The sequence below is a fragment of the Eutrema salsugineum genome, unplaced genomic scaffold, assembly GCF_000478725.1.
Source record: "Eutrema salsugineum unplaced genomic scaffold, Eutsalg1_0 scaffold_9, whole genome shotgun sequence".
Taxonomy (NCBI): Eukaryota; Viridiplantae; Streptophyta; class Magnoliopsida; order Brassicales; family Brassicaceae; genus Eutrema; species Eutrema salsugineum.
This window is the reverse complement of record NW_006256342.1, coordinates 8,477,376-8,503,882: the sequence shown is the minus strand read 5'-3', so window position 1 is coordinate 8,503,882 and position 26,507 is coordinate 8,477,376. Positions and strand designations below refer to the sequence as shown.

The 26,507-nt window shown below is 39.5% G+C and overlaps 2 protein-coding genes and 1 pseudogene across 2 annotated transcripts; 1 reads left to right on the top strand and 2 right to left on the bottom strand.

Moving 5' to 3' along the window:
- Nucleotides 1-3,601: 3,601 nt before the first annotated feature.
- LOC112087160 lies at nucleotides 3,602-3,695 on the bottom strand (annotated as a pseudogene).
- Nucleotides 3,696-8,224: 4,529 nt separating this feature from the next.
- On the top strand, nucleotides 8,225-8,599 carry LOC112085209. The gene has a single exon (XM_024154337.1). It carries the CDS (start codon nucleotides 8,225-8,227, stop codon nucleotides 8,597-8,599), a length of 375 nt encoding a protein of 124 aa, XP_024010105.1.
- A 6,167-nt stretch (nucleotides 8,600-14,766) lies between these two features.
- LOC18008524 (ethylene receptor 1) lies at nucleotides 14,767-18,429 on the bottom strand. Its single transcript, XM_006391315.2, has 7 exons — nucleotides 18,329-18,429; nucleotides 16,933-17,882; nucleotides 16,475-16,843; nucleotides 16,094-16,348; nucleotides 15,887-16,014; nucleotides 15,609-15,797; nucleotides 14,767-15,509 (listed from the first exon to the last, which is right to left on the bottom strand). The coding sequence occupies exons 2-7, from the start codon at nucleotides 17,836-17,838 to the stop codon at nucleotides 15,152-15,154; spliced, it is 2,205 nt and encodes a 734-aa protein (XP_006391377.1). The 5' UTR covers nucleotides 17,839-17,882; nucleotides 18,329-18,429; the 3' UTR covers nucleotides 14,767-15,151.
- Nucleotides 18,430-26,507: the final 8,078 nt, after the last annotated feature.

Genomic DNA, 26,507 nt, shown 5'->3' with positions numbered 1-26,507 from the left:
CCTGCTTCTTCGACAAGTTCATCATAAATGATGTCCATTCGTTTATACCCAACTCCATGACTGAGAACACTTCTTTCAAAGACGTCACTTCCGAGTTGCTCTTGCGACATAGAAAATGTTCCCTGGGACTGAGAAGATGATGGTCCATGTGACCCACTAGAACTGCTTCTGTCCACTAAGCTATTGTACTCAGCAAATAAATCCTTCAGAATTGTCTCTATGGAATCATATAAGCGTTTACCCGCAACACTATCCTTCCCATAAAGAGAATCAAAACATAGCTGAGCAAACTTCATCTTCTTCCGTTGATCAAAAACACTAGCCACTATCACAAGCCTATTCATTTCAGTCTTCTCTCTAAACGGATCCCAATACTTCTCTAATTTTCAAATCATCGCTAAGGCTCTATCCTTCAAGGTTTGCTCAGCTACTTGAGAAGTACTAATCTCCTTAATGTTTGAAGTAATAGTGAATCTCATTATACACTTTGTGTGCAGCCACAGATGTAGAAGCAGAGAGAATCAATGTAGATTTGTAGAAAATGACAAGAAATTGAACCAACCTGTCAACTGCATCCCAATCGCTTAAACTTGGTGGACCAATCCTCTTGTTCCCTTCAACTTGTTCCAGAAAATGGTCACCGTAAGGTTTGTCTTCAGCCTGCATCCTCTCAAAAGCCAACCTGAACTTTAAAGCCTGTTCCAGCATGAGACAAGTCGAATTCCATCTGGTCTTCACATCTAGAGGTAAGCTTCCTCTAGTCATCTTTCCTGTCTCTACTCTAAACTCAAAAGACTTAACTCTGTTTGTAGAAGACCTGACATAATGAATTGCATTCCTAATAGCAACAATGCTATTATCTTCTTCTGCCAATCAATCCTTGACAATAAGGTTCAAAATGTGTGTTGCACCCCTTAGATGTAGGTATGAACCGTTAAGAACCAATGCATCTTCTCCCTGTTGCATAAACGATTCCCTGAATCTCTTCATTGCCGAGCTGTTTGCTGTGGCATTGTCCACGGTGATGGTAAACACTCTCTTTATTTCCCACTCAGCCAAAACCTCCAGCAGAACCTTACAAATGGTTGATCCTTTATGATCCGAGACATTTTTGAATCCTATGATCATCTTCCTTAATCTCCAAAAAGCATCAACAAAATGTGCTGTAACCACCATGTAACTAGCACTAGTATATGGAGCAGTCCATATATCTGTGGTCAGCGACAATCTCTGCTTGTTGTCCCCAAGAATCTTCTTCATTTTTTCTTTCCGAAATACATACATATCCACAATGTCCCTTGTTGCTGTTCTTCGGGAATGAGGAGTGTACAGTTTACACTTAGATGTGAAGTGCTTCCAAGCTACACTCTCTATAAAAGCTAATGGCAACTCCCCTAAAACCAGCATCTCATGTGAAGCTTCCCTAAAAACAAGTTCAGATACTTTACCTAAACCCAACATCCCATCTTCACCTGTAGGAGATAACACAGTCTGGTTATTGTCCTTGTTCGCAGCTTTCCAAGCTCTGTATGCTTTGCAACAGAAGACGATATGCTTCTTCAGACTAGAAGTCCCTGACTTGGTTGGACAAGACATCTCGCGACCACAGTAATTACAATTACATTTATCGTAATTGTTCTTCTGCCTGGTGTAGTGTTCCCACATCTTCGACCTTGTCTTCTTTGTTGAATGGGAACCAGCATCTCGAGACTCTTTCCTCTTGCCTAAATTTCGACGACAAGGTGTTTCAGCATCATCGGCTGTGTCTTCAAGGTCATCGTCAAGTAAAGGTTCCTTCATTGGAACATCATTGTTTGGTGGGTTCTCTGAAGATGCCATCTGCGTAAGAATATAGAACATTAGGAGTTAGTACTTAGAAGTTAGAACACCAAAAGCATCTGCAAATCACTAGTCATTTGAATCTCAAAAGATTAACTACAACACTAAAAACAGAGCAAGAAGTCGTGATATAACACTATCGTCAACTACTATAAACAAGAAGCCGTGATATAACAATTGAGCAAAAAGATTAACTACTAATATAATAATTGATCAACTTCTGCTTCGAACACGAACACAAACACGAACTAATATAACAGAGTCGGACGAACACGAACTGATATAGATAACCAATACGAACATATATGACATAACAATTGATCAACTTATCAAATATTAAAGCTCCAAAATCCAACTAAAACAGATATCGGGAATTAGTTTCAGAGATAATAAGAAAGATTAATAGAATAGAAACAGATGTAGATCAAGACACTTAAAAATTAAATTCACTTACCTCAGACTTGTTTCTCGACGATTCAGATGAAGGCGACAGAAATTGCGAGATGGATGCCACGTTCTTCTTAGGGGATTCCAGTTTAGAAATTGGGGATTAGGGCTTTTAAGTATAACACGAGAATGAGAATCGATTGATTTGATTCGAATCGATAAGGGCAAGTAGGTTGCGAGATATTCGGGTAGTGGAGATTTTAGGATAATTTTTTTGGAATCGATCTTCATCGAATCGAAATCGCAACAAAACTATAAACTTTCTGCAAAACAAAATTGGAAAAAAACTGTATAACATTTGGATCTCGGGTATACCATCGGGTTTCGGATATTACCCGGATCCGAACCAGTACCCACGGGCCCAAGCTTTAGGATCCATCGAGTCATTATAGCATATCTGAAACCGATTAAAATCGGGTCTGTCGGGTCGGTTCTGGGACGGGTTTACGGGTCCGGTTATTATGCCCAGGCCTAGTTTATCTTTTGATCAGTTCATGAACCTCTGCGAAAATCCTTTAGACCCAGCGATTTGTTCCTATTGTTTTACAACCCTTTTTATTTTCGATTTGCATTTAGATTAGTGACACCAAAACCAAAAACCCCCAATTGCTTGTTCTGCTAGTCTTAAATTTTGATTGATTCGTACTGAAAGCTCAAAATCTCTGTGGTTCGACCCCTAAATACTACGACGCACATCTGTGCACTTGTAGATATTTAGGGATTTTAATTTCTTTCGTTGCGAATCTCAGCTTAATTCGGTAGAACTTTTCCTAATTTTTGTTTTTCTTTGATTTTTCAGGTACTTTTTCGATGAGGGGTCAGGAACACATCCTTGATCCTCTCGCTGAAGAGGATCCTTTTCTAGATGGTGATCCATCAGATGATGAGCTTAATGACCCAATCAATGATGGAAATGAATCGATTGGAGAACCAGAGTGTGCCAGGAAGGGAGAACAGCTGAATGGAGAATGTGATACACACAAACTGTTCGCAGATAGGCGAGCAATTCGACCACCATTACCTAAGGATGGCGACTCTGAGGCTAAGGTACAATACATTAGCTATATCAAAAAGTATAACGGTTTTTCTACTGAACACCCAATATATCATATTGAAAATTTTGAAGAGCTGTGTTCAACCATAATGAAAAATACCGATTACCATATGTGTGCCCTTTTTCCATTCTCTCTAACTGGTAGAGCTAGTAAATGGCTTAAAACTTTGCCACCTGCGTCTTTAAAGACGTGGAAAGAGTGTAGAGTGGTTTTCTTAAGTCACTTTTACACTAGAGATCGTCCCAGTCTCTTAAGGGACAAGACCCAAAAATTTCAGCAGGAGGACACAGAAGACCTCTATGACGCCTAGGAAAGATTCAGAGATTACCAAAGAGATTGCCCACACCATGGTTTCTCCGAGGAGCGCCTGATTACCATCTTCTACCATGGAGTTAATGAAGAACTGAAGTTTTCTTTTGATACCTCTAGCAATGGAGACTTTTCCACTAGAACTGTAGATGAGGCTCACGCCTATATCACTAATCTAGCTGGGAGTATCAGAAATAGGAGACTTCTAACCCAATTTAGATGTTCTAAGATCGAGGAAAAAGAACCACCTGTTAGTAAAGAATGTCTAGATCAGATTAGGGAAGACATCCGGAAGATCCTTAGTGCGATTGGTTCGATTCATAACTCTGATGATAGAAGCAAACATAACAAACCCTGCGTCGAAAACATGAACGACCTTGGGGTAGAGAGAAATTTCCAAACTCAGGAGATGATGCAAACTGCCGATGTCTATCAGATTGAAGAGGCTGAGAAAAATCAACCCCACCAGGGGTGGAAGCCTTTCAACCGCGGCAAAACCAACCTCCACCGCGGGTGGGAAGCATTTGGCCGCAGCCAAGAGGAGTTTCACCGCGGGTCAGAGCATTTTGACCGCGGCCAGCCTGATTTCCAACCCCCTTTTCAACCTTCTTTCAAGCAAACCCAATCTGATCAACCCAATTCCACACTTCCTCCTTATTATCCTTTTTCCAGGATTGAAGAACTAGAAAAAGAGGTTGAAAGAATCAAAAAGGAGATGGAGAGTCAATCAAAGAAGCATGAGGATGCTATTAACAAGCTCTCCACCCTTTTTCTTCTTCAGATTAGTGATGAATCAAAGGAGACAGATTCTTCTGTTAATGATCTTGATGAACCTTTTTCTGGAAGAATAAATGAATTGGAGACCTCTGATAACTTAAAAGCAATAACCCTCAGGAGTGGTTTGACTTACAAGGAACCAGAATATCCAAAAGATTTTGAAGAAGGAGAAAAAGGAGAAGTTTCGGCTAATAAAGAAGGAGAGGCAGCAGTTGGGAAAGAAAGATATAAGGAGAAGGAAAACGCCCCTCAAGAAATTGTTGAAGAAGAACCTATACCTCCTCCTCTTACTCGTGTCTACAAGCCCAAACCACCATAACCACGAGCTTTGAAAGGACCAAAGAAGGAGAAAGAAAGGGCTAAGCTGAAAGAGATAATCGAGCAGTTAAATATGAGATTACCTTTCATTGAAGCTTGTGCAATGATATCTGCTCTTAGGAAATACATGAAGGGCATTCTAACAAATTCTCTAGCATTAGAAGAAGGCGTTATGATGATAACTCATGAATGTAGTTCCATCTTACAAAACCATGTCCCCCAGAAGAAAGAAGATCCGGGAAATTTTGTACTCTCTTGCACAATCAGGAATATGACTTTTGAACGCTGTCTATGTGATTTGGGATCGAGTATCAACATGATGCCTCTCTCAGTCGCAAAGCGCTTAGGATATCATACTTTCCAGCCCACAAAAATCTCACTGATTCTTGTCAATCGATCAGTCAGACAACCAGAAGGAGTCTTGATTGATGTATCAGTCATGATTGGAGAAAACTGTATTCCGACTGATTTCGTAGTGCTTGAATTGGAAAGAGAACCAAAGGACCCTCTGATACTCGGTAGACCTTTCTTATCAACTGCAGGAGCAATAATCAATGTTCCGGAAGAAAGATAGACCTACATCTAGGGAGTTTTATTATGAAGTTTGATATGAACAAGAGTCTTGAAAAACCTACTTTAGATGGCGGGCTCTGTCGGGTTGATGAGCTTGATGTTATTACTGAGGAAGTTTATGAAGAAATCATTCTTGAAGACCCTCTAAAAATCATCCTCACCACCACAAATGATGATCACAACCTGCTCGAAGAAGTTTCAAAAGGGTGCGCGCAAATGCTTGATAAGGCCGAGGATTATGCGAAACTTGTGAACTATCTGGACCTGAATGAGGAAAATCACATCCCAACTTCTCCAAAAGATACCTTGGCCCGTGGAGCGAGCTCAAAGCCCCAAAAATTGAGCTAAAACCCTTTCCTGATGGGCTCAAGTATGCATTTCTTGGACCAAACTCAACTTACCCTGTCATCATAAATTCTGGCTTAAGTAGAGCTGAAACTACTAAGCTGTTAAACGAGTTAAGGAAGTACAGGAAAGCTATAGGCTATTCTCTTGATGACATAAAAGGAATCTCCCCAGACCTCTGTGTGCATAAGATAAATCTTGAGGACAATGCCAAGAATTCGATTGAATGCCAAAGGAGGTTGAATCCAAACCTGATGGAAGTGGAAAAGAAAGAGATCATGAAACTTTTGGAAGCAGGAATCATATTCCCTATCTTGGACAGCACTTGGGTTAGTCCTGTGCATGTTGTCCCAAAGAATGGAGGAGTGACTGTTATCAAAAATGACAAGGATGAAATGATTGCTACAAGAACAGTGAAGGGACATCGAATGTGCATTGATTACCGAAAACTGAATGCAGCAACTTTAACAAATCATTTTCCTTTACCCTTCATTGACCAAATGCTAGAAAGATTGGCAAATTACGAATATTACTGCTTTCTAGATGGTTATTCCAGATTTTTCCAAATTCCAATTAGACCGGAAGATCAAGAAAATATGACATTCACCTGTCCTTACGGAACTTTTGCCTATCGGCGAATGCCTTTCGGATTGTGTAATGCACCTGCAACCTTTCAGCGATGCATGATGTCTATCTTCACTGATTTCATCGAAGATTTCATGGAAGTCTTCATGGATGATTTTTCAGTCTATGGATCCTCTTTCGCCAGATGCTTAGCAAACTTAGGAAAGTTCTGCAGCGCTGTGAAGAAAAGCATCTTGCTCTTAACTGGGAAAAATGTCACTTCATGGTCTGCGAGGGAAGTGTGCTTGGACATAAAATATCTGGAAAATGTATTGAAGTTGACAAAGCAAAGATTGAAGTCATGACTAGCCTACAACCTCCAACTAATATGAAGGGAATCCGAAGTTTGCTGGGGCATGCCAGATTCTCTAGGCGATAAATAAAAGGCTTCTCAGAAATTGCTAGACCTCTCACACGTCTGCTCTGTAAGGAAACGAACTTTGAATTCGATGATGAGTGCTTGGCAGCATTTCATAAGATCAAAAACGCCATTGTTTCCGCTCCAGTTGTGCAACCACCTGATTGGGAACAACCATTTGAGATCATGTGTGATGCGAGTGATTTTGTTGTTGGAGCTGTGCTTGGTAAGCGGAAAGAAAAGAAACTACACGCAATCTACTATGCGAGTAGAACTCTGGATGAAGCACAATGTAATTACACGACTACGGAGAAAGAGCTTTTAGCCGTCGTTTTTTCATTTGAGAAGTTTCGATCCTATCTCGTAGGATCTAAGGTTATCGTCCATACTGACCATGCTTCAATCAAGTATCTCATGTATAAGAAAGATGCCAAACCGAGGCTGATCAGATGGATACTTCTGCTGCAAGAATTTGATATTGAAATTCGAGATCGGAAAGGAGCAGATAATGGAGTAGCAGATCATCTTTCTAGGATTCGAGTGGAAGAGAAACTCCCTTTGAATGATAGTTTGCCAGAAGAAAATGTTTACGCTATGGAAACTATACCTATTACCATGTAAGAAAAGCCATCCCAACCTCCTATACGGCGGTCAGATGCTTTTGACACCCCATGGTTTAAGCATATAGCAAACTACTTAGCTGCAGACATCGAACCTCCACAATTCTTTGGCTATAAAAAGAAGAAATTCTGAAAGGAAATTCGGCATTATTTCTGGGATGAACCTTTTCTCTATAGGAGATGTGTAGATGGTTTATTCAGAAGGTGTATCGCCGAAGAAGAAATGGAAGGAATATTGTTTAGATGCCACAGTTCAGCGTATGCAGGACATTTTGCAACCTACAAAACGGTTTCAAAGGTTCTTCAAGCAGGATTTTGGTGGCCTACTATGTTCAAAGACACTCATACCTACATCTCACGCTGTGATTCATGCCAACGAATGGGCAACATCAGCAAGAGGAATGAGATGCCTCAAAACTTCATTCTTGAAGTCGAAATCTTTGATGTATGGGGAATTGATTTCATGGGACCTTTCCCAACTTCTTTCGGAAACCAATACATCTTAGTGGCGGTAGACTATGTCTCTAAATGGGTAGAAGCAATCGCCAGCCCCACTAATGATGCAAAAGTGGTTACAAAGTTGTTTAAATCAATCAATTTCCCTCGCTTTGGAATTCCCCGAATTGTGATAAGCGATGGAGGATCCCATTTCATCAACGGAGTCTTCGAAAATCTGCTCAAAAAGAATGGAGTCACGCATAAAGTTGCATCTCCATATCACCCTCAGACAAGTGGACAAGTGGAAATCTCTAACAGAGAGATCAAATCGATTTTACAAAAGACAACTGGCATAAACCGCAAGGATTGGTCTGAAAAACTAGACAATGCACTCTAGGCCTATCGGACAGTATACAAAACTTCTTTAGGGACCACGTCGTTCAATCTTGTTCATGGAAAAGCATGTCACCTCCCTATAGAGCTAGAGTATAAAGCACAATGGGCTATTAATAGAGACGAACATGGACTTTAAGGCAGCTGGAGAAAAGAGAATGCTTCAAATGCATGAATTAGAAGAAATCCGCCATAATGCCTACGAAAACTCCAAGATATACAAGGAGAAGACGAAGGCATATCACGATAGAAGGATCATACATTGGTCCTTTGCTCCAAATGACAGAGTTCTTCTTTTCAATTCTCGCCTTAAGCTATTTCCAGGAAAGCTACGATCTAGATGGTTTGGACCTTTCACAATAAAGGAAGTCAAACCGTATGGAGCACTCATTCTTTGGGGTAAGAAAGGAGACACATTTGTCGTTAACAGACAGCGTGTAAAACCATACCTCACAGAAGAAGAAGGAAGAGAAACAATGCTCTTGGCAGACCCACCAGGCTAGAGCATCATCAAAGTCAAGATAATGACTTTAAGCAAGCGCTTAGTGGGAGGCAACCCACTTGGTATTTTACTTATTCCCTTTGATTTGCCTTCTTCTATTTTTGCTGCTTTGTTTTTGTTTTCTATAATTTCAGGTTTTTAAGCGAAGAACGAATAAGAGGTGAACAGAAATCACGAACCAGAAAAGCACATCACCAGGTAAGTACACCCCAAACATTCTAAATTTCAGTCCATCATTATCCCATCCTCTCAAAAATTTCTCACACTGGGGGCAGTGTGATTTAAGTCTGGGGAGGATGTTCATCTGTTACTAATGAAATTTAATTTGTCTTGAGTTTGTGTTTCATAAAAAGTTTTCAAAATAGTTTTCAAAACTGGAACGCCGGAACAAAATCATATGCTTCTAGACTTTCCATGTTAGTTCTTTGTGGTTAGTACTAGACTAGGCGGTAGCTAGAGTACTCGCACTACGAACTCCCACCAGAGGATTTCTATTTACAGAGATTTTTTCTGCCAGGATACACTAGCTCATTTCACTTGAACATAATCTTGACATCTAATTTTCTCATTGGTTTTAGCTGGCATCATGATACACATCTAGGATATCTTTACATCATTTTTACCACTCTTTGTTGTCTTAGATGGCCAATTCATCTTTAGCTGGTACCACACCCTTAACCCAAACCTTTATGTTTAAACCTCATGCATTCTCTCTTTAGTTTATATCGACAGATATGTGCAAAAACACCGGAGAGGGAGGAACAACATAGTTTTCAGTCACTCAAGAGAAAGACTGAAAGAGATCAGAAGGGAGTGTGCCAGAAATCGTAGGATTCCTTAGAAAAGCTCATTCTTAAAGGTAAGTTTCGTGCTCCCTAAGACTCCAAGTCAAAAGGCATTTTCCCCTTTCAAAAAAAAACGAAGAAAGAGAAAAAGAAAGAAAGGAAAGGAAACTAAGAGCCTAAAAGAGTCTTAGAAGCCGAAATCACTTGAGCCAAGGCAATAGGTATTCACTTAAGGAGTTATGGATTCACAACCTGGACAAAAATCTAAGTCTGGGGAAACTATAAGGAGAACCTGAAGAAAGGAGATCAGAAATCTTGAAGCAAGGAGAATGTGACTGAAACTGTGGGGGCATTTGCAGTTCCATCCTCTCTTGCTGTTTTGCATAATGTCTTGTCTCTCCAGAAAAAGGTAACCCTAAACACTGAGAACCTCACCCTGAAAGAGCCATTTTGAATACCTAGCCTTGATTTCTTTACTAAAGTCCTTTGATGAGAACCATTTGAACTTTTGAATGAATGTTAACAGCTAGTTGAGTGGAAGATAAGTTTAAGTGTCTGGATTTTCGCATAACGGATCAACGGATTAGTTATGCCTGTACTTTGGTGAGAATTTTCTAGATTATCCTTAATTTGAGCATAATGACTAACTCTGCTTTAGAAGCATGATCTCTGAGATTTTGTTAGCTCCTGCGATTTTTAAACCTCTCTTCCAGGTTCAGATCTTTGGTTTTGTTTGAGGATAAACAAAGGTTTAAGTTTCGGGGAGTTGATAACACCTGATCTTGACCACTTTTATGGATCACTTTTAATATCTTATGCAGGTGTTTTCACTCAGATTTATTTTTTTTTAAATTTATTTCCATGTTTTAGAATCTCAAAAGAGTTTTTAGATTATTTTGACAAAAGGAATACATTTGGAAGCAAAAAGCATAACTTTGGATAAATTATGACCGTCGGAAGTTTGGTATCAAAAGGAGGTCTTCCCACCATGTGATTATCCCCTAATTTGGAGACGAGATAGAGGAGACAACCAGATTTCCAATACAAGTGGAATCAAAGCAATCCAACGGTTAGATCTCCAGAAATGGTCGATACACTGAAGGCGAATCATCACAGTCAGAAGCTTACCCGCAGGCAAAACGTCATCTGCCGGGGGTGCGAAATTTTAGACCGCGGAAAGCTCAATCCCGAGCATCAGAAGCCCATATTAAAGCCCAAGTCACTCCCGTCATTATTCTTGCAAGTCCTAGGCGTTTCCGAGGACTCAAAACACTATATAAACCCCTTTTAAGTCGTTTAGAAGGGTGTGCCACATTGTTCACCAGGAACCCTAGAAGAGAAGCTCGCCCAGAAGAGGAGCCACCGAGAGGGGCACCATCGGCCCTCATTCTTCAACCTGTTCTTCGTTTCTAAACTTTGTCTATTTCAAGTCTCTGCAATTCTAAACACTTTTGTGATGTTGAACTCAGCTATGTCTGAGTAATTTTCCAGTTGGGTTTTAAGGGATTTTTTAAAAGGAATTTCATGTCTTGATCTTATGCTTTATTCGATTTAGCGTTCAAAGTCTTCTAGGAGCCTTTTGTTCATTCTTGTTCCCTATGCTGTTTCTGTTGCTAACCGCTTGAAAATTGATCTCAGTAATTGGAGCCACGAGAGTGCTGTATCGAATTACCAGACCTAGAAATGACCGAGCGAAATCGCTGTAGGAGACGAAAGCTACCTACAGAGAGTCGCGAGCGTAGATGAATTCTGTTATTAATGCATGATCTTATTTGCAGCATGAGAGTGAGAGTTAATTGCTGTGTTGAGTGATTAGATGATTAGGGCGACGAGAGTTGGCTAATCTTACATGTGTCTATTCTAGTTCGGGAGCCTCACTAGTTGATTTTCTTTATCGATTTGTTTGTCTTTTGATCAGTTCATGAACCCCTGCGAAAACCCTTTAGACCCAGCGATTTGTTCTTATTGTTTTACAACCCTTTTTATTTCGATTTGCATTTAGATTAGTGACACCAAAACCAAAAACCCTCATTTGCTTGTTCTGCTAGTCTTAAGTCTTGATTGATTCATACTGAAAGCTCAAAATCTCTGTGGGTTGACCCCTAAGTACTACAACGCACATCTGTGCACTTGCAGATATTTAGGATTACAAATTTAAAACGTGAAGCTAGAAGTAACCCTTGATTCTCTTAGCATCAAGCTCTCACCCGCAGCCAAGCTCCTCCCCACCGCGGCTCAGCCCCCCTCACCCGCGGTGGACCTCTTTCCGAACCTCAGAAACCCAACTAAGGCCTAAGTCATTCTCTGCACTCATTTTACAAGCCCTAGACGTCCAGAAGAGAGGAAACACTATAAATACTCATTTTTAGGTCTTTTGTACCTAAGCCTCTTTGATCTCTTTGAGAGAGAACTTCATTTTAGTTTTAGTTTTTAATTTTATGCAATTGTAGAAGCTTTTCATCGCCAATACTGTCTTTAATCAGAGAAGATTTTCTTTATTCTTTATCTCTTTACTTTATTGCTTTTTCATTCTTAAACCAATGATGATGTCAAGCTCAGCCATGTCTGAGTAGTCACCTTGTTGGGTGAAGGGACCATCAAAGGGGATCCCATGTTCGAATGACATCTAGGTTTGTAGGTTAAAAGATTTCAGTTTTTAAATGATTCTCCCATTCATCCCAATCTTAAAGCAGTTATCTGAATTGATCACCAAGAGTCCTATCCAAAGTTGAATCCGAGCCACAAGAGTGTTATATCTGGGTTACTTGAACTGGATCTTATGGATGTCTCCGTCGTAGGAGATGAAAGCTACCGACGGAGGTTATGTAAGTCGAGATAGATTCTGATCTGAAATGCATGATCTTATTCTGGCATGAGAGCGAGAGTTAATTGCTGAGATTAAGTGATTAGATGATTAGGGTGACGAGAGTTGGCTAATCTTATAAGTGTCTGTCCTAGTTTTAAAATCATAGAAAATCCTTACCTAGATTCTCTGTATCATAGATCATGAACCCTAGAGATGAACCCTAAACCCAGCGCCATTTTTATATAGTTTTTAATCGATTTTATTGCAAGCTTTTTTAATCTCTGCTTAGTTATTTAGATTCAGTGACCACCAAAAATCTGATTATGTCTACAATAGATTTTAGCATCAGTTAGGAGTCCTCAACACACAACTCATTGTTGATTCGATCCCTAACTACTACTGCGTTTTCTGTGCACTTGCAGCTTTGTTTAGGGTAAAACTTGTAGTTTTCCATTGCACCCACATCATTCAGTCGAGTCGGATCATGGGTTATCCACCCAATCCACAATCCATGGGCCAACCCGGTATTCTATAACCCGGGTTAGGTAATTCCCTATAAATACATTACCCTTTTCTAGGGGAGAGGATTCACATACTTTTTCCGCTCTCCGAACAGCTATATTTTGGTCTTTGTTGAGCCGTTTTCTTACTTGAGTGTTGGATTTCATTCGGATAACATACCACCATCGTGTTTTCCGGGCCCTGATGTCTTTTCTGTTTTGCAGGAGAATTACACCCAGTGAAGGACTGGAAATCCCCTAAACAATTTGGTGCTTGAATGAGGGGGGGGGCAACACTCTCTAAGCAAAATAAATCTTTTTTCCCAAGTCAGAAAACCGCTGAACATTCAAGCTCGGGGTCAGCAACCCAGGAATCAAAAGGAAGAAGCAGAAACAAGAAATGACGTTAAAACAATCGACACGAGGGGCGCGCCAACACGTCTGAAAGGAAAACATAAAAGACGACCATGGAGTGCGGTCTTAAGCACAAAACCATCAGTCCAAACCCACAGTGGGTGAACTACAAAAGGGCCAGGAGGAGAATGAGGAGATCCAGGCCCGCCTTCGGAAAATACTTGAGGTAACGATGGAAGCTAGAGCAAAGCTGAACAGGGAATACAAACGGCAGCTGGGGATGCGCGCGACCGCACAGTCTCGAGAGATGATGTTTTGTAGCGGATACAAGCAAAGTAGTTATGCTACGATAACAATCCAAGATCGGACCACTGTGGAAGCAGAAAGGGGAGTCCTATCTTTGAGAGGGTCGAGCATGATGTTCGAGCCCATGAGCCCCATTGTAATCGAGGAACTCCAGTACCCAATCCCCGCCGAATAAGAAAAGGTGGAGCCCTATGACCCATACTTTCTCTCCTACAGAGATTGGGGATGTGTTGCGGAGGCCCAAAGCGGCCCAACCCTGGGGCATCCTGTAGAAGAAGCAGGCAAAGCCCTCATTGAATTCCACTTGAGGGGCGTTGAAGGCGGACTCTCGGAAGAAGGACCAGGGGAGGAAGGTCAACCTCTGGCGGGACAGAGAGTCGACCCCGAACCCAGGCCCGTGCACACCCGACTCAGCACAAGACAGGAAAGAAACAAAAAAAGTCAAGCTGAGTTATCCGCGGGAAAGAGGAAGGCAGAATCAGCCACACAGGCACATTCTCATACCGGTTACACAAGAAAGCGAAACGAAATGGGCGTACTGCACTATAATCGGAGGAAGTACAGAAAAGAGTCACAAACTAACAATTACCCAAACAGAGGGGTACAGCAAAAATAAAAATAAAAATAAAAAACAAGAGAAAAGAGGGAAGGCGGGTCTGCTAGGAAGCCAGTCCGGGTCCACGAAGCTCACCTTGAATGAAAATCTTCAACCAGAGTGACGATCAAGGAAGCTAGACGCAGCAGAGAGACTGAAGTGGGGCAACAAAGAAGGATAATACGATAATGCGGATCCGCTTCTCGCCAAAAGAGACGTTAACGGGTACATGGCTCAATGGTGCCCTCGTAGAGTAGAGGGAGTGAAGGACATGGTCGGGAGAAGGTCGGACTCTGAAGTAGAGCCGTCGAAGAGAGAAGAATCATCCGGGATGGAGACTCGGGTAAAATACCCAAGAGACTAGGACCAGTAAGTCCAGACGCCCATGTCGTTTCCTGAAAGACAAGGGTGGAAAATTTTGAAGATTAATCTGGACTCCTTAGGATTTACTCTGAATTATAAAGAAAAAGATTTGGTGGGTTAATATTTTTTATGCCGAGAAGAAGAATAGAAAGATTTGATTCGAAAAAAAAAGAAGAATAGAAATTTTTTGATAAGATAGTACATTATTACAACCCTTGTCTGATATGATCTAGTAAAGGTATCTATACGGATCCGAAACTAAATTTTATAACTCAGTGTTAAAAACGACCTGTTATTGAATGATACAAACATGTAGTAATGCGAATATAAATAATATATTACAGACCCTAAAAAAAATGTAGGGATGAGAATAGAATTTAACTTTTGATATTCTGAAACAGGACCCCAAAAAATTAAGGTTTTACTTAGAAAACTATTTATATTTAGAAAATTTTTATGATTATTTCCCAATATGTATATAAATATGAATTGCAAAGTCGACGTCATAATACTGCATCAATATCATACAAGTTACGCAAAAAAAAAAGAATGTAACTACAGTATATAAGAATACAATAACACAGGTCAGACATGTAACATGAAACTATTTTACCGTTTTAACATCTTCTTCTGTAACCGGAATCCAAATCGCCACAAAGACCGGTCGACAGTTTCTGTTTTGTTATTTCCCGTTCTCTTTTATGATTTTCATATCCAAAACGCTCCCAACAAATCTCTGATATGTACACATTAAACCAGAGAAAACATCAGCGTCCCGATGTTTTCACGGGGAGAAAAAAAGCCAGGACCGTCGAGATTACTCCCTCTGCGTCAAATGCCTTTTTTACATGGCCTCGTACAAAACCCGGTGTTCTAGAAGATCAGACAAAACGTTTCTCATGTTGTCTAGAGACACGGGTTTGAGCAAAACGCCGTCTAGACCAAAGCTCATGCACTTCTCCTTTGTGGATTTGTCTGTGTTACCGGTCAGTGCCACGAGCAGTGGCCGTTGGTGGCGTTTCGTGAACTTCTCATGTATACGGAGAGCGGTTTGGTAGTTTTCGACACCGGGCATGCATACATCCATGAACACCACTTTGTGCTCATGACACACAACTCGGAGACATTCCTCGCTTGAACTCACTGTGGTCACTTCGCATCCAAGGTGTACAAGAAGTCCCTTCGTCACCATTCTACTAACCCTGCAACCAGAACATAATCAGTGGTTTCTCATAAGATTATGTCTGCGACTTTTCTAGACGCCAATTACGGTGTTTTAAGGGCAAGACGCTAATACTTACCCGTTCTCATCCATGACAAGAACCTTAAGTCCAGAGAAATTCGCATGTCGAGGATTGGCTGGAATTTTCGGTATGCACGACTGTTTAGATTCGTTTGAAATCCCAAGTTTAACATCGAAGATAGCAGTGCATCCTTTACCAAGACCATCGCTCTCGATCCAAATGTTACCCTCCATCAGATTCACAAACCTTTTGTCATATCAAATGCCTTTTGTATCAATACCAGAAGAGAAGAAAGACCAGAACGAGAAAGAAAACGTTTCTAAAAAAGGCTCAACCTCTTGGAGATGGCGAGTCCAAGCCCACTACCTCCTGAGCTTCTCGTTGCTAAAGATTGTGTTTGAGCAAATTTAGTGAAAAGCTTGGGAATGTCTTGAGGGTTTATCCCTGCTCCCAAGTCTTTTACCTATAGTTGAATAAATCGTTCAAAATTAAGACCTATACCAAATACGTTAAGCTATGGTTTAAGTGGCAAAGATACTAACCTTTACCCTCAAGTAGAAATGACTCCCAGTTGGCACGACAAAGAAGTCGGGAGCTCGAGTGTCTGACTTGGTGACAAGAGCAGTAACGGAGATACTACCCTGTTTGGAAAATTTCACGGCGTTACCAACGATGTTTAATATTATCTGCATTAGCCGTTTCTCATCACCGACGACAAATTCCGGCAAATCCGGTGCAAGATTTAGTGTGATGGGTAGTTTCTTTACAACGGCGATAGGCTTTATCAGATTGAGGACCTGCAACATGATTCAGATACATTAATCACATACACAAATACTACAACTTCTGAAACATGAAGCTGTTCAAAAGTTGACATATTAGTATCCAAACAATGACCCGCAAGAGGAATAATATGTCGTTACCTCTCTAAATAAATTATGAAGATTGAATGTCCCGAGTTCAAGTTGAAGACTTCCATCTTCTAGCCTTGAAAGATCTAAGACATCATTCATCAAAGTTGCCAAAAGGTTACTACTTTTAAGTATTGTTTCCACCATCAATCTTTGTTCAGGTGTTAACTCCGTTTCTTGGAGTAACGAAGAGAGTGCAATAATCGCATGCATTGGTGTTCGCATCTCATGGTTCATAACTGCCAGAAAATCGTTTCGTGCACGGATCGCTGTTTCTGCTTCTCGTCTCGCTAGATCAAGAGCAACATTCTGCTCCATGAGAAGGTCCCTAGCTCGCATCGACTCTTCTAGGATCGCAGCATGTGAGAGAGCCACGGCCACCTAGAATCAAAGAAGAGATAAGTTAAAACAAGATCCAATGGCTACATGGCAAAACAAAGGAACAGGAACATAGCAAAAAAGTGTTAAACCTGATCAGCAACGACTTCAACGAGTTCCAACTCATGGACATGCCATTGCCTCGCACTATCTGAAGGAAGCATCAAAACCATAAGAGCGTATCGCTTCGTCGAAAGCTCTGGCCAATCATTAATCTGAAAATTAGAAAGGTGTAGAAGCGGAACCCTCACAGCGACCACCTCCCCAAGCATATACTTCCCAGAAACAGGTCTCAATCTAGCCACAGGGGAATTAGGAGATATTTTCACAGCTCTACTAGTACCAAACACTTGGTTGATCACCGGTAACTGAATCGGAACCGTATACTCAACTGGATGTTGCTGACGAAGCGTATAAGAGAGCTGTAGCTCTAAACCAGTCCTAGTAGGCATCCACAATGCACACTCTTCCAAAGCTAATGTCCTACCAAGCTCAACAAGCGTAGTCTTTAGAATCGTGTGTCTATCTAAAGTGCTTCTTATCTCATGTGTCAGCATTCTCACATGCCTTCCCGTTTCTTCCTGAGTTCGGATCAACCCCATTTCTCTATCGAGCTCTGCGGCTTTGTTCTTCAAGAAAAGCTCCCGGGTCTTGACACTCAGCAGATCGGGAATGATGTGAACAAGCATCAACGCGGTGGCGCAGGAGACGACGGCGGTTAGAACTTTTGCGGTGGTCATCACGAGCGCCACGGTTCTTGAATGTGTAGTGAAAGTCCATAGGTTGATAAGATGTGTTGCTCCGCAGAGAACGATGAAGGCACCGAACTGAACAAGGACCCATCTATAAGGGAATACCGCAGATTTCTTGACGAAGTATATAAGCTCGAGAGGGATTGAGAAGTAAGCAATGGCGATGAAGAAATCTGAGATGTATTGGTATTTCATTAACAATTCATCAGCTGGCCATTGTGGCTCGATGCAATTGCAGACTTCCATTTATATGATTTGATGAGTTTATCTTCGGTTCCTCTCTCACAAACCTGTGAATCACAGATTAACACACACAAAGAACATGAATTTTTTTCTCTTCATCTCAGAAGCACTAATCAATACATGCACCTCAAAACATGAATCGAGCTGGATTTGAAGGTGTGTAATCTGTGCGCCGAATCTAGAAATTAGGGTTTATACAAAAATGGTCAAACTCGATCACAACGATTTACAGCTAAAACTAGGTTCTATTTCCTAAACACGAGTCTGTAGAAGAGAAAATTTCGAATCCAAATCCAGAACTTATAAAATTATATCACGGATGATTCCTAATAGCCGTGCATTACAGTAGAACAGAAGTAATTAGGTTAATCAATCTCTTTACTCTGAGATCGACAAAAACAAAAAAATTCAAAAGTATAATAAGTTACGAAACAAGAGGACGAAGGCAAAATCACGATTGGTGTAAGTAATAAGACGAATCGAAGAAGCTTACTTGTTCGGAAGAATTAATTGAGAGATTTGGAGGATTTTCAGATAGAGAGGACGCGGAGAGCGACGAAGAAGAAGAAGAAGAAGAAGGCGTTGAAGCTTTTTATCAAGTCAAAAAAAAAATGGTTGGGTTTAACACTTCTCTCTTAACTTTTTGTTTTTTGTTTTTTCCTTTTTGCATTCATTTCGCTAACATTTTTTACCGGTTGTTTATTGTTTTTAAAATCAGTGTTTGTCCCAAAAAAAACAATAATAATAATATAGCTGCTGCGTACATGAATTTGTTTGTCTTAGAAAATTGTTGGATAAAGTAATAGATTAAAAATGGTAAGAATATATATGCAATCTAAATGCATAAAAAAAAATGATGCATGATAATAACAAAAAAAAAACCATGATATTAAAATCTCCATTATCATTGTATAAGTTTCAAATTTAATTTATCATCTATAAAACAATATATGCTACTTATACAAGTTTAAATTACTTAATTTTAAAGCTTTTCATATAGAATTTTAAATAACTAATAATTATGATTTATATTTATCTATTTTTTCACATATGCAAAACATATCTTCACATACTCTCAATTAATATATTATGCAATAATTATTGAAAAAATTTATATTTTGTATATCAATTTGAAATTGTAAATGATTACTGTAGAAGTTCTTAGTTTTGAATTGTTCAATTTGTTATTTCATTTTTAAAAATTTGTATGTATTAAATTGTACCGGTTTTGTCTACTTAATTATAATTATAAGAACTGAGAAATAATATGATAAAACTGAATAGAATCCTACCAAAATCATTAAAATAAATATATATGATATATTCATTTAAAAACAGATCTAACAAAAATAAAAATGAACATGATGAAAAAACTATCATTCTTAACTAAATAAATGACGTATAATCATTGAAAAATTATTTAAAACTTTACACAACCAATTGATAAAAATATATTTATTTCATAAATTTTCTGTGATTTTATTCATTTCATATTCAACTGTTGTTTTGGTTTCAAATTTAAAGTTGTGATTAATCTTAAAAAAAATTGTTTATTAGTTTGTATTTAAATTAATATATCAAAATAAAAATTTGTATTGTTTAAACAAGAAGATAAAAATATTAAATTTTATTACTTTTTTGTTTTTAACACATATATAATTGGCATAAAAGTGAAAATGATGAAAAAAAATTATTTTCTTGATTTAAAGAAGTACATGTATAATATTTTATCATCATGTTAATACTATGTTTAAAAAATAGCATTTGATTAATTTGTAAAATTTTTAGTTAGTTTGGATATATTAACTTATAAGTGTTTCACCAAATAATACGTTTTTGAAATATGACATATTGTATATAGATTCAAAATAAAGCTGTTAAAACCTCACAATTTATATAAAAATTATTAGATTAGTACCATAATATTTTTAATATATTATTAAAACATTAATATATTAAATTTTTATCTTAATAAATATAATTGATTGCGTATAATTTTTATCAACAAAATATCTACGCGTAGCGTTGACATAAAATCTAGTGTAGATTTTAAATTCACTACTACCAACTCCATAGCGTGGCTATGGAGTTGTAAGGAAAAGGTGGAGATTACAATGCCATTAACTGAGACTTTCCTTTTGATGCCACAATATTCAAAGTTTTTGAAGGATGCTATAGTTGAGAAAACAAAGGAACTTCAGGGCATGGTGGTGCTTAGTCATGAATGCAGTGCCACTATTCAAAAGAAGACTATACCAAGGAAGTTATCTGATTTAGGAAGCTTCACTTTGCCAAGAACTTTGGGACCTTTGAAGTTTGCTAGTTGTCTTTGTGATCTAGCTTCTGTGAGCTTGATGTCATTTTCTGTTGCCAAGAAGTTGGGGTTCACCATCTATAAACCCTTTAAGATATCTTTGGTACTTGCTGATAGATCTGTAAGGCTTCCTATAGGACTTCTTGAAGATTTTCCAGTGAAGATAGGTGATGTTGAGGTTCCTACAGACTTTATTGTGCTGGAAATGGATGAGAAGCCAAAGGATAACTTATCTTAGGAACACCTTTTCTAGCAACAGCAGAGGCAATCATTGATAAGAGAAATCGCAAGATAGATCTCTATCTTGGGTCTGAGGTGCTTAAGTTTGACATCAATGAAGTGATGAAGAAGCCCACAATAGAAGGTCAGGTCTTTTATATAGATACAATGGAGGAGCTTGCAGAGGAACTTCTTGAGGAGTTAAACCTTGAAGACCATCTTCAAATTGCTTTAACTAAATAACATGGGGAGTATGGCTATCTTGAAGAGAAATTCTTAGGTTCATGAAGCTGCTAGATTCTCACAAGCCATTGGAAAGCAATGATTCATTCATGGATTTGAGTTACAAAGGCTTAGAAGATGATCTTGGACGTTCAAAAACGCCTAAGTGTCAAGAATATGTTCACTCCGAGGTGCATTCAGCCGATGTGCAATTCGGAAAGATCGAAAATCAAAGACAAGAGGCTATTCCAAGATGTATATCGACCAAAAACAGCTTGAAGTGCAAGGTTTCAAAAAGAGGGGGAAGTGATGGGATTTACTCAGGGATGTACACCGGCAAGAAGGACCTGGTGGGCTTGCGGGCCTAGGTTATTTTTTAACAAGCCCGTTGGTCCTCCAAAAGTTTTAAATTTTTAAAAATCTAGTGTCTGCAAGTGCACAGATGTACGTTGTAGGACTTAGGGTGTCGATCCACAGGGAGGATGTCTAATCTGCAAGAAACAAAAAACTGGGAAGTAAGTAAAGTCATAAACCAATAAAAGTTTTGGGGTTTTTGGTTAAGATCCTAAACTAAACCTAATCTAATATTCACAAGAAATAAAAATGCAATGCAGGATGAATTTTTAAAAGAACATTTGAAGCATATAGACTCAAACTAAAGACTCTTAAACTCATAGGTGGCGATTTCGACTTCTCCGGATTATTCTAATCGATGTATGATGGCATTTCCAATTAGCTTCCGGGCGATTTATCTTCATCTGTTTCTGGGAATCTGCATGGAACTAGAATAGACATATGTATGATTAACCAACTCTCGTCACCTTAATCAACTAATCTCTTAGATCTAGCAATTAACTCTCGCTCTCATGCTAAACTTAAGATCATGCATTAGACATTGAATTTGTCTGCTCACATCTTCTCTATAAGTAGATTTCAACTCCTATAGCGACTATGTTCTTCTGAAGCTAGGTAGGGATGATCTGATACATCACTCTCGTGGCTCTGATCGATCCTAGGCTCAGAGAATAGGTCATGAATTTACTCTCATGCTTTATGAAAAACTTAGAAGAGATGAGATCCAGAATATGGCCTAGAACAATAGAAATCCTAATCGATATATATGCTTGTCGATATCTTCAAACAACTTGACTCTCTAGGACTAATCTACATGATGCAATGAATGATGAAAGACATAGAAGAGTGCAAAAGAACAAAACAGAATAGTTAATAAGATAAAAAGGAGAAAGAACAATGGATCTGGGGAAGAATCCCCATCTCCATCGCCTAACCCTAGAAAAACAGAGTTTGGTGGCTCAAAATCTCATTACAGGAGCACACACCCGTTTAAGGCTGCTAAACAATGTATTTATAGATCATAAGGTCTTCCAGGTCTCATTTAGGGCTTCTCTGAAGAGGAATAGCGAAGTGAGCTTTGATTTTAGGCCTTGTGGCTCGTCCTAAGGTCCACCGGGGGTGAGAGTCTTCCAAGGCTGGTAAAACATGTGTTTACCGCGGGTGAGAGTCTTCCGGGACTAGTGAACTGGGTCAACTTGTTCTCCATGTATCTTCTGATTGCACCGTTGGATATTTGTGGTGTAAAGTGCTATGGAAATCTGGTTGTCTCCTCTTGATTGTCTCCAAATTTGAGCTGGATCAGACGGTGGGAAGGCCTCCATTTGTTACCAAACTTCCGATGGTCTGACTCTGAGCTAAAAAACTGGATTTCTTCCATTTTGCCATCATATTCCCTAAGTTTCCTGAAAAGAGCCTTGAAACTACAAATACATGAAAATCATAATAAAAGTTCCTAAAACTAAGTAAAACCTTTGAAAAAGCATTTGAAATCACTGGTGAAAATAGGTCAAAATCGGGTGTTATCAACTTACCCAGACTTAAGACTTTGTTTGTCCTCAAACAAAACAAGATCAAATCTGGAAAAAATATCATTCAACAGAAATGAGAGGAAACTCAAAAATATCAGCAACCATACTTCTAGACCTTTATTATGGACAATGCATCAATCAGATCAAGTTTAGAAAATTCTAACCAAAATACAAACATAACTAGTCCGTTAATCCGTCATGCGAAAATCCACACACTTAGAACTAATTTCTAGTAAACTATCTCTTAACATTCATTTAAGGTTTCAGTGGTTCTCATCAAAAGGATATTAAACAAGGCATTCAAGGTTAGGTATCAAAAAGGCTTTTTAATGGTAAAGCTTGATGTGTTTAGGGTTACTTTTTTCTGGAGAGATATGACATTATGCAAAACAGCAAAACAGGATGGAATTGTAAATGCCCCCACAGTTTCAGTCACATTTTTCTTGCTTTAAGATTTCTGATCTCCTTTCTTCAGGTATCCTTATAATTCCCCCAGACTTAGATTTTTGTCCAAGTTGTGAATCCATAACTCCTTAGGTGAATACCTATTGCTTTGGCTCAAGTGATTTCGGCTTCTAAGACTCTTTAGGCTTTTGGTTTCTTTTCTTTTCTTTCTTTTTCTCTTTTTTGTTTTTTTTTTAGAAAGGAGAAACTGCCTTTTGACTTGGAGTCTTAGGGAGCACGAAATTTACCTTTAAGAATGAGCTTTTCTAAGGCATCATAAGATTTCTGGCACACTCCCTTCTGGTCTTTTTCAGTATTTCTCTTGAGTAACTGAAAACTATGTTGTTCCTCCCTCTCTGGCATTTTTGTACATATCTGTCAAGTTAGACTTAAAAGAATGCAGGAGGTTAGAACATCAAGGTTTGGGTTAAGGGTGTGATACCAGCTAAAGATGAACTGACCATCTAGGACAACGAAGAGTGATAACAATAAGGTAAAGATGTCCTAGATGTATATCATGATGCCTTTTTAAAACCATTGATGAAAAAATTAGATGTCAAGATTAACTCCAAGAAAAATGAGCTAGTATATTTTGTCATAAAAGATATTCATGAATAGAAGTCTTCTGGTGGAATTTCGTAGTGTAAGTACTCTAGCTATCGCCTAGTCTAGTACTAAACCTTGAAAGAGCTTTCATGAGTGATTGGTGTAGAAGCCAACAGGTTGGTTATCATCATCGATTTTGTCATTATTCCCTCAAAATGTATTTGACCTTTGAAAACACTTTTTGAAACTCAAAAGACTTTTGAAAAGTTTTAAGAAAAATCAAAAAAATTGAAAAATTTTAAAGAAAATGCAGAATGCAATGGCTCATGCAAGCAAAGGTGGTTAAAAAGGGATGAAATCCTTCCCCAGACTTAAATCACACTGTCCCCAGTGTGAAATAAAGCAGGCAAAGATGAGAAATAGAGTATGTGAAAAATTTTAAAAAGACTAAGGAAAAGAAAACTTACCTGGTGTTGGTGATGGATTGTGAGGTGGTTGTGGTGGTGATGCTTGGATGCTAGGGATCCAAAAAAGATTTGATCAGGATGGTGGTGGAAGTGGCCAAGGGTGGCCGGCTGATGCTGGCCGCGGATGAAGACATCTTGGCTGCGGTAGGACGCGCGCTGTCCGCGGTTGAAAGCGTTGCGGGCGCGGTGGAAAGCTGCTGGCCGCCGCTGAACCTCCTTTGGCCGCGGTCAGCTCATTTTCTTCTCTTTTTTTGTGGCATACTAAGGCCTATCTAGAATAAAAGAAATATACCTTTAATAGAAAAAGAAAGCTAAACAAAAGCAAATAAGTACCTAAAATGGGTTGCCTCCCATCAAGCGCTTTGGTTTATAGTCCTTAGCGAAACTTTGCAAAGAATAAGACTTAGTTCAAATAGGAAATTGTCCTAAGACAAGTCCTTTTCGAAATCCTCTTGTTCTGTCTTGAAGGTTCTTCATCACTCCAGAGTTCTTCTGGTTCAAATGCCTAGGCTTTATGCTCTCCTCTTTTGCTCTTAAGTGGTGTAGCTTCATAGAAGATGTCCTTGTCGATATTGGCAAAAGAAACTCTTCTGTTGGGCCAATCCATGATGGCTTCAGCAGTTGCTAAGAAAGGCCATCCAAGAATAACTGGATAAGAGTCATCTTTGGTGTTCACTATGTATAGATCGACAGGTGCAATGCAATCTCCAATCCTTAGAGGAATGTCTCGGGCTATCCCTCTTGGTGTTGCACTTGAATCATCTGCTAAGCTAATCTTTGTTCTGGTACTTGAAATGTGCTTAATGCCTAGTCTCAAAGCAGTTGCTTTGGACATCATGTTAATGCAAGCTCCAGAATCACAAAGAATATTGAGGAATCTTTCACCTCTAATGTCACAAGAGATAAGAAATTGACATTTGTCTTGAACTTTGTCCAGAGTTCGAACTGGTCTACCCTCTTGGCATGTGTGAACAAGTCTTTCATCTCTTGGATTGATTCTTTGCTGTCACAAAAGAAGTGGCCTATCATGTGGTCTCTACATGCTTTGGCAAATGAAATTCCTTCTGGCAGGCTCTGAACTACTTGATTGAACACTTCAAGTGCTTTTTTGTTGATCTTGTTTGTGTAGTCACTGGCTTCTTGGGGATCTTTGAGATGGATCCTGTAAACAGCTGCATCAGGTGATGATCTAGGAAAAGATAGATACATGTCTCTTCTGAAATATGTAGAGATGTTCTCCTTAGTCTCCTTGCTGTATCTGAAGAAAACTTGAAGGCAGCCTTGCTTCCAGATGTCATTGAAACCATGGTATATGGAAGGGACTTCACAAACTTGTTGAATTCGATTAGTCTCTCTCTACATATGCTCTTAGTTATTGGTTCTGAGTTGTCATCAGATGAATCGTCCCAGGGTTTGGATCTTTAACAAAAAAACCATACTCTTCATCTTCTGAGAATTGCTCTTGAAGGTCATTGTCACAAGTGTAAACCATGTTGCAAGATGCATAAGTGTTGGATTCCTCCTTTTCCTTTGATGCTTGTGCAGCATAGGTCTGGTCACATGAGGTTGGTTTTCTGATGAACAGGCTTCAGAAAGAGGTTGAAAACTCTCCCAATCTGAGAAGTCGTGCTCCACCGCGGGTGAGAAACTCGGAGCCGCGGTGGAAGTGACTCTGGCCGCGGGTGAAGTGCTCGCAGACGCGGTCAGCTCCCTCCGGCTCTCCATGATTGCTTCTTCAATCTCTTCTTCCCCATTGTTGTTCTCTTGCTTCCAGTGGTTTTCAGGCATGTCTTGGGTATCCAAATCATTGATTCCAGAGTTCATATCATACTCCTTATGATCTTTAGAAAGTTTTTCAACTTTCTCTTCTACTTCATCTAAAGCATAGATAACTTTGTCTAAAGTAGCATCAAGCTCTTCTGTCTTATTTTCAACCTTAGCTACGCCTTGCCACAGCTCCAATGTGTAGTCGTAGGTCTGGTTCATGCTCTCATTCAGCTCCTTATCCAAGTCATCGATCTTGCAGGTTAGGGTTTGCAGCTCCCTTTTATTTTGCCGAATGTTGAACTTGTTTTTGTCTTGTTTTTCCCTCACAGACTCTATTCTCTGATCCAACACGTCATTAGCTTTGGTTCTCTGATCCTCCAGTGTCTTCACATGCTCAGACAGGTCATCAAACCTTTTGTTAAGGCCGATGGTCATGTCATCTATCCTTGTTCGCAGGGCAGCATCGATGAGGGCTTGGGAGGCAAGGAACTGATTCAGCTTGGCTTCCAATCGATTAATCAGGATGTTAAGTCGATTGTTCTCATAGTTCTGGTTCAGAATCTAATGAGGAAGAGGATGAGATGGTCGACGATTCACCAGGTGTGGCGAATAGGGCTCATCTCGACGGTGTGGAGGTCGCGAGTCTCCATGGTGGTGGTTCGGATTAGGGTTCCGAAGATGATGATCAAAATCACGCCTGGAGGGTGATTCACATTCGCAGGGAGCTTCACACAGGTCGCTAGACCTTCGTTCGAGATTAGGATTTCTTCTTGGATGATCCATGCTTCAAAGGTTTCTGAAACTAGGGCA

Excerpts from the sequence above, each read along its gene's own strand:
- LOC18008524 (XM_006391315.2), bottom strand. The coding sequence starts at position 17,838 with ATGGAAGTCTGCAATTGCATCGAGCCACAATGGCCAGCTGATGAATTG. Across the intron at positions 16,015-16,093 it reads ATTTCTACTTGAGGGTAAAG|GTAAAAGACTTGGGAGCAGG; the intron begins GTTAGTATCTTT and ends ATTCAACTATAG. Across the intron at positions 15,510-15,608 it reads CTTGTCATGGATGAGAACGG|GGTTAGTAGAATGGTGACGA; the intron begins GTAAGTATTAGC and ends TTCTGGTTGCAG.
- LOC112085209 (XM_024154337.1), top strand. The coding sequence starts at position 8,225 with ATGGACTTTAAGGCAGCTGGAGAAAAGAGAATGCTTCAAATGCATGAA.